Source organism: Schistocerca serialis, chromosome 3 (assembly GCF_023864345.2).
Source record: "Schistocerca serialis cubense isolate TAMUIC-IGC-003099 chromosome 3, iqSchSeri2.2, whole genome shotgun sequence".
NCBI lineage: Eukaryota > Metazoa > Arthropoda > Insecta > Orthoptera > Acrididae > Schistocerca > Schistocerca serialis.
In genome coordinates, this window is record NC_064640.1 from 311,588,995 (window position 1) to 311,610,277 (window position 21,283).

General features: G+C 42.7%; 1 protein-coding gene across 1 annotated transcript in view; it reads right to left on the minus strand.

Moving 5' to 3' along the window:
* LOC126470115 (MAM and LDL-receptor class A domain-containing protein 1-like) overlaps positions 1-21,283 on the minus strand; it is a 336,480-nt gene that overhangs the window by 64,798 nt on the left and 250,399 nt on the right. Inside the window, exons 14-15 of the mRNA XM_050097720.1 lie at positions 15,276-15,363; positions 14,973-15,134 (exon numbers count right to left, since the gene is read on the minus strand). Of these exons, the coding sequence (XP_049953677.1) occupies positions 14,973-15,134; positions 15,276-15,363 (250 nt within the window). The remainder of the gene's footprint in view (positions 1-14,972; positions 15,135-15,275; positions 15,364-21,283) is intronic.

The following is a 21,283-nucleotide window of genomic DNA, read 5'->3' on the forward strand; positions in this document are numbered from 1 at the left end:
TCGGGTGACACTGCGGGAATTAGATTAGGAAATGAGAGGCTTAAAGTAGTAAATGAGTTTTGCTATTTGGGGAGCAAAATAACTGATGATGGTCGAAGTAGACAGGATATAAAATGTGTGGCAATGGAAAGGAAAGCGTTTCTGAAGAAGAGAAATCTGTTAACATCGAGTATGAATCAAGTGTCAGGAAGTCGTTTCTGAAAGTATTTGTATGGAGTGTAGCCATGTATGGAAGTGAAACATGGACGATAACTAGTTTGGACAAGAAGAGAATGGAAGCTTTCGAAATGTGGTGCTACAGAAGAATGCTGAAGATTAGATGGGTAGATCACATAACTAATGAGGAGGTGTTGAATAGGATTGGGGAGAAGAGAAGTTTGTGGCACAACTTGACTAGAAGAAGGGATCGGTTGGTAGGACATGTTCTGAGGCATCAAGGGATCACCAATTTAGCATTGGAAGGCAGCGTGGAGGGTAAAAATCATAGAGGGAGACCAAGAGATGAATATACTAAGCTGATTCAGAAGGATGTAGGTTGCAGTAGGTTGTGGGAGATGAAGAAGCTTGCACAGGATAGAGTAGCATGGAGAGCTGCATCAAACCAGTCTCATGACTGAAGACCACCACCACAACAACAACAACAACAACAACGATAGACGTTATTTTATCTAACTGTAAGCACACCCACATATAGACTGAAATATAAGCAGGTAAACATTCATATGTTGCTCCGTAGCACTGTATGGTGTGATTGGTTCAAGCATTTCATCCTCCTCCTCTTCTGAATAACAGGTAGAGTCAGAGTTGGACGATGCTTCCTGGAAGAGGCGATGATTTTCTTTTTTTCTTTTTGCCAATGCCAACAGCTTGCTCCATAACCGCTCATAGAACCAGTAGACATCGAGTTGCCACTTCTGTCTGCGCATAAGTTCTTCATCCATCGCGTAACTAGCACACATTTGATTTCTTAAAGTATCCACCTGTTGGTAAATACTTTCTGTCCCATTAAATATCCTTATCTCCCCCTTGAAGTCAGCTGCTGATACCTGTACGAGCTGACATTATTTTGTACTGCTATTAATAGGGGGGGGGGGGGCAGTTCTTCTTGTATATGTTGTATATGAATGAAATCATACTTGCTCTGTCTCTCTCTCTCTCTCTCTCTCTCTCTGCAGTATAAATGATCAAGGAGTCCTTTTTTGTGAATAATAACAAGAATAAATAAAAAATAACTTTTGGTTATCGAAAAAATATAGAGAATTTAATAATGTCTTTTAAAGACTGTGTAAAGTTTAAAAAAACAATGTCAAAATTTTTTTCAAAAAACAACAATAAATTGTATATATATTGTCAAACCATAAGCCATTTTTATATATCGTTGTTATTAGTAAAAGAAACCTTACATTTACACTATACACAGAGAGAGAGCAAGTATGGATTCCTTTTTTTGTGAATAATAACAAGAATAAATAAAAAATAACTTTTGGTTATCGAAAAAATATAGAGAATTTAATAATGTCTTTTAAAAACTGTGTAAAGTTTAAAAAAACAATGTTAAATTTTTTTTCAAAAAACAACAATAAATTGTATATATATTGTCAAACTATAAGCCATTTTTATATATCGTTGTTATTAGTAAAAGAAACCTTACATTTACACTATACACAGAGAGAGAGAGCAAGTATGATTTCATGCACGTACAGTTAGAGCTGCTCCCTCTATTAATACCAGTACAAGCTAATGTCAGATCTTAGTATAACGCAAGTGTTCTGTGCTAACATACAATGATTTCACGCATGTATAATCAGAGCTGCAATACCTGGAGTAATGGTACAGTATAAAATGGCTGCCACTGCTGCTCTTAGAGTAGCACAAGTGCTCTATGCTAGTATAAAATGGCTGTTGACATCAACGGGGCGGTGCCCCCAACGGGGTGGGGACTCCAAGTGGGGTGGCGTCTTCCCCTCCCCTCCCATAGGGTCATAAACCTTAATTAAACGCGACATCAATGCCAAAGTAAAAGTCAAGGACAAATCAATCAAAACCACATCAATCCTAATCAACTTAATTGACCTTAATTGGTTTAAATGTTTCAGAAACTGTACTGGACCCTCCTCAGGATTAACTTAATTTCATCCTCATACTGCAAACAAACACCACATAACATACTTTCACGAAACAATGTTACTTCCATGTCTTCTCCGCTACATCATAAAATGCTTTTTTTCACCTTTCGATGAACACTGTTTCAAGTAAGTATCATCATTAATCAGTTTCATGGGAATCGTGTGATAAATGACAGTCAATTTTTACCTTTCTATTCAGTGGTTTTTTCGAATGTTCATGCTTGTTGTTTCATTCATTTATCAGTATTATGGAAATCGCGTGATTGATGACTGTCAATTTTTTTCTTTCCATTCAGTGGTTTTTTTCCAATGTTCATACTTGTGTTTTCGTTAATTTATGAATACAATAAATCTCTCTGTTTTGTTGCTCCACTATCGTAAATGCGTGCTTTTTGCCGGGCCTTTTATTGACCACTGTTAAATATCGTAGACAGCAAGTGCACATTGTTCAGTTACGTTCGTCAGTGGAAGTCAGCATGACGTCTGAATGTTTTCTTTATGGTGAAAGTATTATAGAAGGAGTAGATCTGACACAGTGAAGGGAAAAGGCATACATAAGTTCATCAAGAGGATTAAGACGAGAAAGGATGGTAAACATGTTATTTTCACGAACTGTACTGCTGCTGTTGTTCCCGTGAAGTGCAGGAAATCCTTCTAGAAGGATCATTATGTTATAACGGGTGCGTCGGAAAATGAAGTTGCACATCTGCAGATCGTCATTTCAAAAATTTTACCTTAAAAGAAACTGTTTATTTTGTGGGTAAGCCGCAACACAGAATTACACGAAAAATTTTGTGAAGAAACATATTAAGGAAAAAAGTCGGTATTGCCGTTATAAAGGTATTTTATAAATCATTAATAGAAATGGTGACATAACGGAATAACGACTGGGGCGCCCAATCATAATTTAGAGTGCGGCATATCGAAGATATTCTTGTTGTTGTTGGTAGATACCACGTTAATTAGCTGAAACTTTTTTTCAAATCTGATGTTGCAGCACACGACCAAACGATGATGAGGTATCTGTCTAGGTGAATTTCATTGGTGAGCAATTAGAAACAAATGAAGATGAATGACAATTCGCACTCTAAGACATTCTGAAGAATTATAATGGATACTTCCCGAAGAACGAGACGATACAGATACGGCTGTTCTAGAAGTTCTATGAAAATTTGTAATTCGTTGGAAAAATAAATCAGCACAATCAAATCATGATAAGCTTTCGGAACAAAAGCTATTCCATCTTTTCCGAAACGTTGTATGAGGCCAGAAGCAAATTACCAACAAGAGGAATGCATCTGAACTAGCGATTCTACTGCTGTAATTCTGGAGTGCATTACACCAGGAAGTGCAAACGCATCTTCCTTCAGAAATGTTCCGAGATAAAGTTGAAAGTGCCATCCAGAATCAACGAAATTGCTTCTTAGAATGAGCATTTGCCCGAAAAAGAAAGGAGACCGTTGAAATTTAAAGACGACAATCGACTGCCTTTCACATACTGTTATTTCAGACCGGTATTGCCTGGTGAAACGTTGTTGTGATGCCTCGTGTAAGGAGGAGAAATGCGCACCATCACGTTTCCGACTTTGATAAAGATCAGATTGTAACATATCGCGATTGCGGTTTATCGTATCGCGACGTTGCTGCTCGCGTTGGTCGAGATCCAATGACTGTTAGCATAATATGAAATCGGTGGGTTCAGGAGGGTAATACGGAACACCGTGCTGGATCCCAACGGCCTCGTATCACTAGCAATCGAGATGACACGCATCTTATCCGCATGGCTGTAACGGATCGTGCACCACGTCTCGATCCCTGAGTCAACAGATGGGGACGTTTGCAAGACAGCAACCATCTGCACGAACAGTTCGACAACGTTTGCAGCAGCATGGACTATCAGCTCGGAGACCATGGCTGTGGTTACCCTTGACGCTGCATCACAGACAGGAGTGCCTGCGATGGTGTACTCAACGACGAGCCTGGGAGCACGAATGTCAAAACGTCATTTTTTTGGATGAATCCAGGTTCTGTTTACAGCATCATGATGGTCGCATCCGTGTTTGGCGACATCGCGGTGAACGCACATTGGAAGCGTGTATTCGTCATCGCCATACTGGCGTATCACCCGGCGTGATGGTATGGGGTGTCATTGGTTACACGTCTCGGTCACCTCTTGTTCGCATTGACGGCACTTTGAACAGTGGACGTTACATTTCAGATGTGTTACGACCCGTGGCTCTACCCTTCATTCGATCCCTGCGAAACCCTACATTTCGGCAGGATAATGCACGACCGCATGTTGCAGGTCCTGTACGGGCCTTTCTGGATACAGAAAATGTTCGACTGCTGCCCTGGCCAGCACATTCTCCAGATCTCTCACCAATTGAAAACGTCTGGTCAATGGTGGCCGAGCAACTGGCTCGTCGCAATACGCCAGCCACTACTCTTGATGAACTGAGGTATGGTGTTGAAGCTGCATGGGCAGCTGTACCTGTGCACGCCATCCAAGCTCTGTTTGACTCAATGCCCAGGCGTATCAAGGGCGTTATTACGGCCAGAGGTGGTTGTTCTGGGTACTGATTTCTCAGGATCTATGCACTTAAATTGCGTGAAAATATAATCACATGTCAGTTCTAGTATAATATATTTGTCTAATGAATACAGCAATTTTAATGGCCAGTAGAATATATATATATATATATATATATATATATATATATATATATATATATATATATATATATATATATATGCTTTTTGCGTAACACGCAAAAAGCAGTAGAAATCTCTCAAGACAATTGTTTTATCCAACTTGTGTCCAACAACGTGGACGTTTGTATTGACAAAATTAATAATTAATTTATTCAGCACCCATGTAAACAAACGTCTTGTACTTTATATAATGTCATTCTGTCAATTTTATTGTTTCCAAAACTACATTGGTGTGCAAAACGTAAGGACGAAAGTAATTTTTGCATTATCTGTCACTGCCAAGTAACATAACTCGATGAAACCTGGACTATACACAGAAGGAACTGCTACGGTATAGTACAGAAGGTAATTGAAAGAAATGCACATTGAGACGAACAGAAATGACAGTTTTATTCAAAGATAATAATTACACTGAAGTCACTGCGATGCATAATGTTCCTGAACATTACAAAAGGCGGGACATGGTTCTTAATGGGGGGTGTGATCACCATGGACGGCAACGCACGCCTTGCAACGTGCTCCCATGCTAGCCTTGAGGTTGGTAAGGAGTTCTTGCGCGTTCCATACCTCGATCAGCGTTGTTGACGTCTGGTGAATGGTCGCTGCTGCGTGTGAACGTGTTGCAGTACGTCTCCCTCACGCATCCCAAACGTGCTCGATGTTTTTAAATCGAGGGAAGACGCAGGCTGTCCCTTTCGCCGAACACCGTCTCGTTCTTGCCGAATATCCTCTCGTTTCAAGACGTTCGCTGTTCGATGAGATAGCACAGTGTCATCCATAAAAATGAAGTCAGTGCTGAATGCACCCCTGAAAAGATGCACATGAAGAAGTAGTATATTGTCACAGTAACTTCGACTGGATAAGTACACCGTGTTCAAAGATTTGGAGGTCAGTACGCCCAGGAAATACTATCCCCCCACAACATAACACCTCGACCACCAAAACAATCATGTTCGAGGCTGATGCTGCAGCCAAGGCCATAGTCCATCTCAGTCGGCCCGCCTCTTACTCTCTTCCCTCGCAAGATATTCGTAATTTTCTCTATCGGCGTATCACGCCACTTTGGCATGATCATTGGTGTTCGATTCATGGGAACAAACTCAGAGAAGTCAGATCTCTCCCAACAGCCCGGTCGACTTCCTCCCGGCCGTCTCGCCGTGAGGAAGTAATGTTTGCTCGGTTGCGAATAGGGCACTGCCGCTTTAGTCACTGCCACTTGTTGAGTTGTGACCCTGTACCCAGCTGTCCTTTCTGTAGCCAGCCATTAACAATCAAACATTTCCTGATCCTCTGCCCCTATTTTAGCCACTTACGTCTCAAGGTCGGGCTGCCACCCGCTTTGCCGGACACTTTTTCGGATGACCTGCGAGCTGTGGCTGGCGTTTTAAGTTTTTTTAAAAGCAGAAATATGACAAAAGAGATTTGATTTCTACCTGATGACTCCGGTGCCTTGTCACCGTCGTTTAGATATTCTTCCGCAACGTCTTGACGTTTTAGATTTGTTTTTTCTTCCTTTCTGTATTGGACCTCGAACAGTCTTTTACCCTCGCTGTCCCAGCATTCTATGGTTCTATACTGGGCACTTATGACCTTAGATGTTTTGCGCCCTAAAACCCCACACAAAAAAAATCATGTTCGACAATGGTCCTGGGTACATTATGTGTTCCCACATCTCGCTATATGAGCGTACATCCTGCATTGTTGAACATGGTTGTCTTGATGGTCCACATGTTATTGTGCGGGGTGTCATAACGCTGTATGGGTGTGCTAACCCAAATCTCTCAACACGGCACACTCATCGATCCACGTTATTGTGACAGTAGCCTTCCCATTATTTATCTCTTCAGGGGTGCATTTGGCCGTGACTTCATTTTTATGGATGACTATGCATGACTGCATCTAAGTGCAGTGGAGCAGCTCTTGAAACGAGGGGACATTTGGCGAATGGACTGGCCTGCCTGGTTCCTTGACTTAAATCCGATCGAGCACGTGTGGGGAGCATTGGAGAAGCGTATGGCAACATGTTCACCAACGACTATCCAGCAGTTGTCAGGTGCGCTGGTCGAGGTGTGGAACGTCCTACCACAAGACCTCCGAACCAACCTCGTGGCCCGCATGGGAGCACGTTGCAGAGTAGGCACTGCTGTTCATGACGATCACACACGCTATGAAGAATTATGCCTCGTCTTTTGTAATGTACAGGGCACCATCATTAATCGCAGTGACGTAAGTGTTTGTATTGTCTTTAAATAAAAGTGTCATTTCTGTTCGTTTTATTGCTCATTTCTTTCAGTTACACTGTAGCAGTTGTTTCTATGCTTGGTCAAAGTTTCAGTGAGCTATGTTTTTGTGGCAGTGGCACATCATGCGGAAGTTTTTAGACTTCATGAAAACCCACTTTAATGTTCTACAACTTTTATCTCATGAGTTTTGCAGCAGACCGTTCAATTCTCAGATATTGGACTATCAAGTAAATGTAGGAAAGTATACGTTAAAAAAGGAACAGAGAGATTATCAAACGGCGCACACTAGCCGTTCCTCTCTCCTACATAACATTACCTATGATAAACATTAAAAAAATACTCACCACGATAATGGAAACAATTTGCGCATTTCCAGGAAGAGCGACGACGACGGTAGTTTTAGGTTGCTGCCGTCTGAACGGGTGTCTTCTCACTGCGCCCAGCCTCAGCAAGTAAGACAGTTAGGGTCGCCCTCACGTGTGGAGAGCTCTACTTGAACTATCTAGGACTCCAGACAAACCACGTTCCATTGAGGCTCGGTCCCCACATTGGCGCTAATATCGTCGCCAGCCGCGCGGGATTAGCCGGGCGGTCTGAGACGCTGCAGTCATGGACTGTGCGGCTGGTCCCGGCGGAGGTTCAAGTCCTCACTCGGGCATGGGTGTGTGTGTTTATCCTTAGGATAATTTAGGTTAAGTAGTGTGTAAACTTAGGGACTGATGACCTTAGCAGTTAAGTCCCATAAGATTTCACATACACACATTATTGTAGCCATTGCTGGCTCATCGCTGCCGCATTATTCTCGCGCACTACGTTACGCTGGCAACAGCCGCAGTTTGAAAACACCCTAATTTTGAAATAAGGATTACATTGCAGTCGATTTTAAGATCACTTCTCCCTTCTTTTTTTAGCTTTGTGAACACTTCGGGAGGGGTTTGACCGCTCAAACCCTCCCTCTGGCTACGTCTGCGCCTATTGATGACGGCACAGATAGCCGTCCAAAGCTACAGTGCTTTGTTCGAAATACGGTGGCCTCTAACCGAGAAGAGTTTAATCAAGGCACCATTGACACCGGTATTCACTCCTTACAACGCGTTGAAGCTAGACGTTGAAAGCTCCAGTGTTTTACTCGAAATGACGTTGACTGTCGTTCTTTGGCCCTGATGACAATGGTAGAGATAGCTGTCGAAAGATAGAGAGTTTTATTCGAAACGATATTGACAGTGGTACCTTACTCTTGACGCCATATAAAACTCGATCTTTTCGTTTGGAGCGACATTCACAGTACTACTTTACTCCCAACGACGATGACGGAGATAGCTGTCAAAACCTCAAGTGTTTTATTCTCAACAACACTCCAGTGGCTTTACTACTCCTGATAATGATGACGGAGACAGCTGTCGAGCGCTCGAGTGTTTTATTCAAATTGACGTGGCTTGTAAATCAAGAAGACACGCCCAACTGTGGTATTTGCTCCTTATAATAGTGTTGGAGACAGCTGTCGAAAGCTCGAGTGTTTTACTCGAAATGACAGACTGTAGCTTTTTGATTCTGACGACGATGGCAGAGATAGCCGTCAATGGTAGAGTGTTTAATTCAAAACGATGTTGACAGTGGTTTTTTAATCCTTTTGGCTATGACATATAGCTGTTTGGTCTCTGTAATAAAAAAACTGAGTAGAAGGATCAACAAACGAATTTAAACTGTCCTGTGACGATCAAGAACGAAAAAAAGGTTTTATCTGAAATAACATTGACCATTTTTTTTCTTCTGATGACGATGATGTGGAAAGCAGTCGAAAGTTCGATCGTTTCATTCAAAATGATAATGACTGTGGATTGTTCCTCTCGATGCCGATGGTGGAGATAGCCGCCAAAATCTCGAGTGTTTTATTCGAAATCACGGCGCTTGGAACACGAGAAGAGTTTGTCCCGTATGCAGCTGACGGTGATATTTACTCCTGATGGCAATGGTGGCGTTAAAAGCTCAAGTGTTTTATTCTATATGATGTTGGCAATGGATTTTTTACTCCTGTCGATGATGGTGGAAACAGCCGCCGAGAGATCGAGTGTTTTATTCGAAGAGATATTCACAGTGGTTTCTTTCTCTTGACAGCGATAGTGAAGATAGCAGCTGAAAGCTAAGTGATTTATTCAAAACGACATTGACAGCGCTTTTGTACTTCTGACGGCGATGGCAAGTATAGCGATCAAAAATTCGATCGTTTTATTTGAAACGACATTGACAGTTGATTTTTACTCCTGGCATGATGGTGAAGATAGCCACCGAAAGTTCGAGAGTTTTATTCGAAACAACATTGACAGTGTTTTTTTACTCCTCACGACGATAGCAGGGAACTCGGGTTATCCGGCCGTGTCTCCAACAATCTGTCTGCGCTCCGCACCGAGCAGCGTACCAGTATTATTGCTTGATTTTACACCTGTCACAACAGGTCTGTGTCACGCTCCTCATGCATGCTTAGTTGTATTTAAGAAGTGTAAGATATTCTAAAGACTAAAAGTGACTAGAAATCAGAAAAGGAAACCCGTTGTGCGCACAATCGAACAGAAACTAAATTTTCTGTAAAGTCTTGACAAAGGTGAACCAATTGTTAAATTAGCCGTTGAAATGCGTATCGTTGTGACAACCATTAAAGACTGGGAAAAGAACCGAAAACATCTGAAGCTTTTTCGTTAACTGTAGATGGTGGAAATGTTTTAGAAACTAGAAAAGCATTGAAAAAATCAAACTTTGGGCCCTTGGATGACGCATGCGTAGCTTTGATTTTGTGAGGAAAGACGTAAGGGAACCCTACTATCAGGCATTATCATAAGAGAAAAAGCTATTCAGTTGCAGCAAAAACTTGGAGGTAAAGAAGACGTATTCCAAGCAAGTAAAAGGTGGTGGAGAAACCGTCACTGCTTTAGGCAAGTTGCTATTTCAGGTGAAAAACTTTCTGATGATGATGCAAGTAGGGAGTTTGTTGAAATAATTTGAAAAAAAGTAGTCTCAGGAAATAAACTGGTAGCTAATCAGTTATACGGTATTGACGAGACTGGACTAAACTATAAAACGCTCCCTCAAAAACCGTTGCCTCAAAGAACGAAACAGTCACAGGAACGAGTCTAGCAAAGGGCAGGCTGACAATCGCAGCATGCAGCATCGCAAGTGGTGAGCATAAATTGCCATTGTTCATAATCGGAAAATTTAAGAATCACGTCGGCATTTTCTGTTCATTACAACGCTAAAAATGGTGGTGGTAAGAATGATGTTTTGTTTAAAGAATAATTTTTTGATGTACACACATCAGAAATGTTTTGCATCACCTCCATTCACAGAGTTCCGGAAGCTGTACAGAAAACTGGAATAGAGATCAGCATAAACATCGTTTTCGCTCTTTTTATTGCTCATGAAAACCACACATTGCGTGTTGTACCACCATACAGCGAGACATTCAGAGGTGGTGGTCCAGATTGCTCTACACGCCGGTATCTCTAATACCCAGTAGCAGGTCCTCTTGCATTGATGCATGCTTGTATTCGTTATGGCATACTATCCACAAGTTCATCAAGGCACTGTTGGTCCAGATTGTCCCACACCTCAACAGCGATTCGGCGTGGATTCCTGAGAGTAGTTGGTGGGTCACGTCGTCCATAAACAGCCCTTTTCAATCTATCCCAGGCATGTACGATAGGGTTCACGTCTGGAGAACATGGCCACTCTAGTCGAGCGATGTCGTTATCCTGAAGAAAGTCATTCACAAGATGTGCTCGATGGCCGCGTGAATTGTCGTCCATGAAGACGAATGCCTCTCCATTATGCTGCCGATCTGGTTGCACTATCGGTCGGAGGATGGCATTCACGTATCGTACAGACGTTACAGTGCCTTCCATGACCGCCAGCGGCATACGTCGGCCCCACATATTGCCACCCCAAACCAGAGGGTACCTCCACCTTGCTGCACTCTCTGGACAGTGTGTCTAAGGCGTTCAGTCTGACCGGGTTGCCTCCAAACACGTCTCCGACGATTGTCTGGTTGAAGGCATATGCGACACTCATCGGTGAAGAGAAAGTGATGCCAATCCTGAGCGGTCCATTCGGCATGTTGTTGGGTCCATCTGTTGTACCGCGCTGGATGGTGTCGTGGTTGCAAAGTTGGACCTCGCCATGGACGTCGGGAGTGAAGTTGCGCATCATGCAGCCAATTGGGCACAGTTTGAGTCGCAACACGACGTCCTGTGGCTGCACGAAAAGCATTATTCAACATGGTGGCATTGCTGTCATGGTTCCTCCGAGGCATAACACGTAGGTAGCGGTCATCCACTGCAGTAGTAGCCTTTGGGCGGCCTGAGCGGGGCATGTCATCGACTGTTCCTGTCTCTTTTTATCTTCTCCATGTCAGAACAACATTTCTTTGGTTCATTCCGAAACTCCTGGACACTTCCCTTGTTAAGAGCCCTTCCTGGCACAAAGTAACAATGCGGACGCGATCGAACCGCGGTATTGACCGTCTAGGCATGGTTGAACTACAGACAACACGAGCCGTGTACCTCCTTCCTGATGGAATGACTGGAACTGATAGGCTATCGGATCCCCTCCGTCTAATAGGCGCTGCTTATGCATGGTTATTTACATCTTTGCGCGGGTTTAGTGACATGTCTGAACAGTCAAAGGGACTGTGTCTGTGATACGATACCCACAGTCAACGTCTATCTTCAGGAGTTCTGGGAACCAGGGTGATGCAAAACTTTTTTTGACGTATGTATTTGTGACGTCTGTTGAAAAATACTTGAAATCAATAAACCTTCACCCCGTGAATATTTATTGCTAGACAACGCCCCAGGCCACCCCTCGGTGTGTGAACTTCAACAAGGTGACATGAAAGCTACATTTTTGCTCCCCAAATGACTTCAATAATCCAACCAATGGGCAACGGTGTTACTGAGCAGTTAAAACGACGTTAGAGGAGGGAATAAGATAGCGCTTTGTTACAGAGAACACAAGAGGGTTGTGATCTTTTTGAAGCAATGAAAGGCCTCAAGGTAAGAGATGCAATTTATACAGTCGCTCAAGCTTGGCTAGAACTCAAGAAAAGAACTCAAAAAGCGTGGAATAAAGTTTATCGTAGCCTAAACCATGAGCAAGAACCTCCATAATCTAATGAGTCAGACTCTGAAGCTTTAGTCGCTGTTTTGCAAACCCTTCGGAATGATATCCAGCATATCTCTGTAGAGGAATGGGTAGCAGAAGGTTGCTGCTGTTACCAATGAAGAACGTGAAGATGATAAGATCATCGATCTTGCTTTGCAACAGTATAGTGTTGAGCAGGAGGAGTCAGATGATGAAGAAAAGGAAGAAGACGGAGAATCAGACACGCTGCAGCAAACGCTGCGCTGGAGACTGCCCTCAAATATTTGGAACAGCAAACGGGTGCAGCTACGGACATATTGTGGGCAAAGAAGTGGCGTGATGCAGTCGCAAAGTAAAGGTTTAAGAAACTGAAACAAAAAACATTTTACTCTTTTGAAAATTCCGTTTTCCTTTCTTTTTGCTAGGAATGCAATTTTTAATTTAATTTTGGTTTATTACCTCTCTTTGAGCTTTGTAAACGACTTGTTTTATTCTTAACAACAGTAAACGCAAGAAGATGGAGTGAAGACGGATGAAATCGGATAATGATGAGGAAATTAGATTCGAATATTAGACCCTTAAGGTAGTTTATGAGTTCTGCTATTTGGTCAGCAAAATAACTGACAATACCAGTAGTAAAGAGGATGTAAAATGCTCACTGGCAATAGCAAGAACAGCTGTTCTCAGAAAGAGAAGTTCGCTTACATCAACATGGATAGAAAACATTAAAGATAAGAAGTGTATAGAAGCTTTTGAAATGTAGTGTTAGAGAAGAATGCTGGATATTAGGTGGGTAGATAGGATAATCAACGAAGAGGTGGCAAATAGACGTCAGGAAGGAAAGGTCTTTATAGCACAACCTGACTAAAAGCAAGGAAGAGTTTGATAGGATATATCCTGAGTCATCAAGAAGAGTTGATCTGTAAATGGTGTGAAATTTGAGGGATGGAAAGAGGGTGGTCGGGCAAGAAAAATTGTAGAGGGAAGCCAAGGGCCAACTACAGTGATCAGGTTCAAGTGGACGTATGATGCAGCAGTTATGCAGAAATGGAGAGGCTTCTTCAAAACAAACTAGCATTTACCTTTGGGAAGAGACTGGTTGTGGAGTCTGGACTACAGAGGACGCCGACTGGTGTCTTTGAAGTCAGGGTATTGAGATCCTACACTGCGGTAGGAGTCTAGCAGGTGAAGTAAAGTAGCATCCCGTTATATATTCAAGTGCCACTTTCTGTGGAACTTTGGAAGCTATTGCTGTATCTTCTTACTTCGTAACTAAAAGCCAGCCAGCTCCATTCTCGCTATTTTTGAAGACAGAATAAGTTCCCATCCAGTAAACGAATGTAGGTCTATTTTTAACTGGTAAAGCTATGTAGTTCAGTAACTAGGTCAGTAAATGTGGTACTAGGCTGATAATCTAACAGTAAGTGCGTGGGATTCAATACTTCAGTGTTACTATGGTTTTTGTTTTCGTTTTATCTCTTCTTTTATGTCTGACAATGGTTCAAATGGCTCTGAGGACTATGGGACTTAGCCGGCCGAAGTGGCCGTGCGGTTAAAGGCGCTGCAGTCTGGAACCGCAAGACCGCTACGGTCGCAGGTTCGAATCCTGCCTCGGGCATGGATGTTTGTGATGTCCTTAGGTTAGTTGGGTTTAGCTAGTTCTAAGTTCTAGCGGACTAATGACCTCAGCAGTTGAGTCCCATAGTGCTCAGAGCCATTTGAACCATTTTTTGACTATGGGACTTAACTTCTGAGGTCATCAGTCCCATAGAACTTAGAACTACTTAAACCTAACTAACCTAAAGACATCACACACATCCATGCCCGAGGCAGGACAGGATTCGAACCTGCGACCGTAGCGGTCATGCGATTCCAGACTGTAGCGCCTAGAACCGCTCGGCCACTCCGGCCGGCCGTCTGACAATGTTTCGTTAACACGATAACTGACAAGTTGGGCTATGGTACAGGTTCCACGCTAAACTGCATAAACCACTTCTAAAGTAATGTTATTATCACCTGTTAGTCTTATTTGGTATGGGTCCCACATTTTTGAGAAATACTCGAAGGTGAGACTTCTCTTTTGTGGATGCCCCTTTAATTGTTCTTGGGGAATGTTGCTTTATAACCCTGGAAGTAGTTTCCCGTTCAATTTGGCTGTTCTATTTTTTCGAAAGCTGTTCTGTCTAACCTCAAGATCTCTGTCTTCACAGTAGCCCTGTATCGCTGTCAATGTTTTAGAATATTCTTATTTGGTTTGCATCCACAAATTGAGCGCATCAGTTATTTCATAGGCGTTGTCTTTCTCATGCACCGAAAAACATGACCTTTCAAATCAAATACATCACAGAAACTTTTAGGAAGAACGATTTTCTGCTGGCAATGAGATGTTCGTGGATCAATTTAACATGCGACACACGTGTTTGAAAACTTGCAAAACTCTTTAAACACTTTGGTATGAAATCTATTTTGAAAATTATCGCTACGATGGTGATTAAATTGCAAAGGTAGCAGAGGTACCGACCGGTTCATGCTTAACGGGAAAGCTGCTTTTCTTATGACGTCATTAATGTTAGCTAATCGACACCACATATACAAAACACTGCCAGTATTTCTCAAAGCCAATATCTCAGACTATCACTCGGCGTTAAATCCTGAGCTTTCTGGGGTCGCCGATTATGATATGCCGTATACTTTCTTCATAATTTTGCTAAATAATTTATATTTAACTGACGTTATATTTAATTCAATGCATTATGGATACCTGGTGCACCAAACGTTTTGTCTGGTAAATTGGCTGGTCGTCGAGCTACAGTAGCTAGTCGCCAAGTTGTAGTACCACGTTCAGTTGTGTCATTCATCCAATCACATGTATCTCTGTCAAATCTGCATTCTCCTTTCCTAACTGTAGCACGTACTGGAGTTGCTGAAAAATGTGGAAGTAAAAACATACTTTCAAATGAAAATACCTTAATGTGAAATGCATAGCAGTGTTCTAAATGACTAATTATAGAAGAAACTTTTGAAACATTTGATGTTTAAAAGGTATTCGAAAAGAACTGCTTACTTGAACAAGCACCATCAAATAATGTGATGTCATCAAAGCCTATAAAACCATTTGCTCTACTTGATCCCCAAGTACCTTCTATAATAATCTGTGAACAAAAGAGTCATTCATTAAGGTATATATATATATATATATACATAACATGTAGCAATATGTCTGCTGTGATACTTATGTATTAGATAAATGACATTAATGTGTTTAATCAAATGTCCTAACAGTAGAGCAGATATTCTGTTTGATTAGTCAATATTTTACTGGAGAAATTCAAGTAATTTGAACATTACAAATTTCAGCACTTACTTCTAACATGTGGTTCCAGTAAGAAGGTAATCAACTATCTGGTGTATACTTAATCTGCAAATTTACTAATTTAAGGGTCGTGTCTGAAAAAAATGAAACTGTCTACAATGAATGAAGTAGTTTAATTATGAAATATATTATTGGACTACTTTTTCTGTCCTGCCTACAGCGTACTAGAAAAAAAAAGACATCAGAGATTTCATCCCAGTATCGTAGGTTACCAAGAAACATACACTCCTGGACATTAAAATTTCAACTTCGTGAAAGTGGCATGCAACAAACTTTAAATTGCCATAGCACACTCTGCTTGCCCTACATATAATTTTTCTAATTGAATTTCCATAAATACCACTTTATGCATAATAGTTAGTTGTACTTTAATGTACATTGCTATCGTAGCTGTGTTATTACAATTATAATCTGTACATAGAAATTGTTTTATACAAGCAAAAAAATATAAAATTGCAAAACACAAAATGAGTTGTTGGATACTTTCGACAAATTTCCCTTTACACAGGTAAATCAAGGAATGTTTCCACCATCCAGTTTCCCAAGGATCAATCAGTGCTTGTTGTTTGTTAAAGTCTTCCGCCTGAAGACCAGCTGGATGCACCTCTACACACTGGATTGTTCTGTGCAAGCATCTTCATCTTTGAATAGCTACTGCAGCCAACATCCATTTGAACCTGCTTACTGTATCTATGCCTAGGTATTCTTCTACAATTTTTACCACCAGAATTTCAAAAAGTGTAGTCCAGTAAATATAGAAATGCTATAAACGTTGATTGCCTTTCTTTAACCTTTCTTGTAAGACACATCGTAGGGTTAGCAGTGCCTCGCGTGTTCCCAGATTCCTCCAGAACACAAACCGATGTTCCAACAAGGTTAGCTTCTACCAGTTTTTCCAGTCTTCTGTAAATAAATTGTGTAACTGTTTTGCAACCATGGCTTACTAAACTCGTGAAATTTCCAGTAGAAAAATTATATGTATGTCTGTTGCATGTCACCTTCATGAAATTGGAATTTGAATGTCCAGCAGCGTATCTACATCTACATCTACATTGATACTCCGCAAGCCACCCAACGGTGTGTGGCGGAGGGCACTTTACGTGCCACTGTCATTACCTCCCTTTCCTGTTCCAGTCGCGTATGGTTCGCGGGAAGAACGACTGTCTGAAAGCCTCCGTGCGCGCTCTAATCTCTCTAATTTTACATTCGTGATCTCCTCGGGAAGTATAAGTAGGGGGAAGCAATATATCCGATACCTCATCCAGAAACGCACCCTCTCGGAACCTGGCGAGCAAGCTACACCGCGATGCAGAGCGCCTCTCTTGCAGAGTCTGCCACTTGAGTTTATTAAACATCTCCGTAACGCTATCACGGTTACCAAATAACCCAGTGACGAAACGCGCCGCTCTTCTTTGGATCTTCTCTATCTCCTCCGTCAACCCGACCTGGTACGGATCCCACACTGATGAGCAATACTCAAGTATAGGTCGAACGAGTGTTTTGTAAGCCACCTCCTTTGTTGATGGACTACATTTTTTAAGCACTCTCCCAATGAATCTCAACCTGGTACCCGCCTTACCAACAATTAGTTTTATATGATCATTCCACTTCAAATCGTTCCGTACGCATACTCCCAGATATTTTACAGAAGTAACTGCTACCAGTGTTTGTTCCGCTATCATATAATCATACAATAAAGGATCCTTCTTTCTATGTATTCGCAATACATTACATTTGTCTATGTTAAGGGTCAGTTGCCACTCCCTGCACCAAGTGCCTATCCGCTGCAGATCTTCCTGTATTTCGCTACAATTTTCTAATGCAGCAACTTCTCTGTATACTACAGCATCATCCGCGAAAAGCCGCATGGAACTTCCGACACTATCTACTAAGTCATTTATATATATTGTGAAAAGCAATGGTCCCATAACACTCCCCTGTGGGACGCCAGAGGTTACTTTAACGTCTGTAGACGTCTCTCCATTGATAACAACATGCTGTGTTCTGTTTGCTAAAAACTCTTCAATCCAGCCACACAGCTGGTCTGATATTCCGTAGGCTCTTACTTTGTTTATCAGGCGACAGTGCGGAACTGTATCGAACGCCTTCCGGAAGTCAAGAAAAATAGCATCTACCTGGGAGCCTGTATCTAATATTTTCTGGGTCTCATGAACAAATAAGGCGAGTTGGGTCTCACACGATCGCTGTTTCCGGAATCCATGTTGATTCCTACATAGTAGATTCTGGGTTTCCAGAAATGACATGATACGCGAGCAAAAAACATGTTCTAAAATTCTACAAGAGATCGACGTAAGAGATATAGGTCTATAGTTTTGCGCATCTGCTCGACGACCCTTCTTGAAGACTGGGACTATCTGTGCTCTTTTCCAATCATTTGGAACCCTCCGTTCCTCTAGAGACTTACGGTACACGGCTGTTAGAAGGGGGGCAAGTTCTTTCGCGTACTCTGTGTAGAATCGAATTGGTATCCCGTCAGGTCCAGTGGACTTTCCTCTATTGAGTGATTCCAGTTGCTTTTCTATTCCTTGGACACTTATTTCGATGTCAGCCATTTTTTCGTTTGTGCGAGGATTTAGAGAAGGAACTGCAGTGCAGTCTTCCTCTGTGAAACAGCTTTGGAAAAAGGTGTTTAGTATTTCAGCTTTACGCGTGTCATCCTCTGTTTCAATGCCATCATCATCCCGTAGTGTCTGGATATGCTGTTTCGAGCCACTTACTGATTTAACGTAAGACCAGAACTTCCTAGGATTTTCTGTCAAGTCGGTACATAGAATTTTACTTTCGAATTCAATGAACGCTTCACGCATAGCCCTCCTTACGCTAACTTTGACATCGTTTAGCTTCAGTTTGTCTGAGAGGTTTTGGCTGCGTTTAAACTTGGAGTGGAGCTCTCTTTGCTTTCGCAGTAGTTTCCTAACTTTGTTGTTGTACCACGGTGGGTTTTTCCCGTCCCTCACAGTTTTACTCGGCACGTACCTGTCTAAAACGCATTTTACGATTGCCTTGAACTTTTTCCATAAACACTCAACATTGTCAGTGTCGGAACAGAACTTTTCGTTTTGATCTGTTAGGTAGTCTGAAATCTGCCTTCTATTACTCTTGCTAAACAGATAAACCTTCCTCCCTTTTTTTATATTCCTATTAACTTCCATATTCAGGGATGCTGCAACGGCCTTATGATCACTGATTCCCTGTTCTGTACATACAGATTCGAAAAGTTCGGGTCTGTTTGTTATCAGTAGGTCCAAGATGTTATCTCCACGAGTCGGTTCTCTGTTTAATTGCTCGAGGTAATTTTCGGATAGTGCACTCAGTATAATGTCACTCGATGCTCTGTCCCTACCACCCGTTCTAAACATCTGAGTGTCCCAGTCTATATCTGGTAAATTGAAATCTCCACCTAAGACTATAACATGCTGAGAAAATTTATGTGAAATGTATTCCAAATTTTCTCTCAGTTGTTCTGCCACTAATGCTGCTGAGTCGGGAGGTCGGTAAAAGGAGCCAATTATTAACCTAGTTCGGTTGTTTAGTGTAACCTCCACCCACAATAATTCACAGGAACTATCCACTTCTACTTCACTACAGGATAAACTACTACTAACAGCGATGAACACTCCGCCACCGGTTGCATGCAATCTATCCTTTCTAAACACCGTGTGTACCTTTATAAAAATTTCGGCAGAATTTATCTCTGGCTTAAGCCAGCTTTCTGTACCTACAACGATTACAGCTTCGGTGCTTTCTATCAGCGCTTGAAGTTCTGGTACTTTACCAACGCAGCTTCGACAGTTGACAATTACAATACCGATTGCTGCTTGGTCCCCGCATGTCCTGACTTTGCCCCGCACCCGTTGAGGCTGTTGCCCTTTCTGTACTTGCCCAAGGCCATCTAACCTAAAAAACCGCCCAGCCCACGCCACACAACCCCTGCTACCCGTGTAGCCGCTTGTTGCGTGTAGTGGACTCCTGACCTATCCAGCGGAACCCGAAACCCCACCACCCTATGGCGCAAGTCAAGGAATCTGCAGCCCACACGGTCGCAGAACCGTCTCAGCCTCTGATTCAGACCCTCCACTCGGCTCTGTACCAAAGGTCCGCAGTCAGTCCTGTCGACGATGCTGCAGATGGTGAGCTCTGCTTTCATCCCGCTAGCGAGACTGGCAGTCTTCACCAAATCAGATAGCCGCCGGAAGCCAGAGAGGATTTCCTCCGATCCATAGCGACACACATCATTGGTGCCGACATGAGCGACCACCTGCAGATGGGTGCACCCTGTACCCTTCATGGCATCCGGAAGGACCCTTTCCACATCTGGAATGACTCCCCCCGGTATGCACACGGAGTGCACATTGGTTTTCTTCCCCTCTCTTGCTGCCATTTCCCTAAGGGGCCCCATTACGCGCCTGACGTTGGAGCTCCCAACTACCAGTAAGCCCACCCTCTGCGACTGCCCGGATCTTGCAGACTGAGGGGCAACCTCTGGAACAGGACAAGCAGCCATGTCAGGCCGAAGATCAGTATCAGCCTGAGACAGAGCCTGAAACCGGTTCGTCAGACAAACTGGAGAGGCTTTCCGTTCAGCCCTCCGGAATGTCTTTCGCCCCCTGCCACACCTTGAAACGACCTCCCACTCTACCACAGGTGAGGGATCAGCCTCAATGCGGGCAGTATCCCGGGCAACCACAGTCGTAGTCCGATCAGGGGATGCGTGGGACGAGCTGGCCGTCCCCGACAAACCCCCATCCCGACCCCCACAGTGATGCCCATTGGCAACAGCCTCAAGCTGTGTGACCGAAGCCAACACTGCCTGAAGCTGGGAGCGAAGGGATGCCAACTCAGCCTGCATCCGAACACAGCAGTTGCAGTCCCTATCCATGCTAAAAACTGTTTTGCTAAGAACGTCTGAACTAATCTACAGAGAGCGCAAACAAATCGACAAAATTTAAACGGTTATTAAAATACAAGATTGCCTAGTAAATGCAGTAATGCTGCTACTTGCGCACTGCTGACACTGCTCGGCGGCGGAAGGAGACTAAGCGAAATTACACTATTACACTATTCAGGTACTAAAACACGATGCTACAACTCTCAAATACTATAATACGCCCGAAATTTATGAATTACACAATGCAAGTGCTTCTTGTGGAGCAATAGTGGGTTACTGGTTCCATTAAGACAGTGATGTCTGTTGAACGCTTTTGGTGACCAGTGTATACCGCCTAAGTGCTGCATAAAAAAGTTAGTGAACAAGATGGAGAGCCGTGATATATTGCTTGATAACCTACAATGTTGGGAATAGCTCTTTGATGTTTTACAGTACATTGTAAGCAGGACAGAAAAGTAGTCCAGCAATATGTTTGATAATTAAACTACGTCGTAAACTGTAGATAATTTTATTATTTTCAGACATGGCCCTTGCAGTAGTGAGTTCACACTTGTGAACATCAGCTTCCCTGGAATTGGAATTAGTATGTTGTTCTTAAATCTGAAAGTATTTCACCTGCCTCATGTTCAGGGTGTCCCACTAGAAACAGGCCCCACAAACATGTGTAGTAATTCCGCTGAAATTGCATAGTGTTATTTATGACGTTTGACGTGGCAACACTCCACTCTACAGCATCGTTTGACGCAACAGTGTGTTTCCCTGCATCGCTATGGCTGGAGTTCAGTGTTAA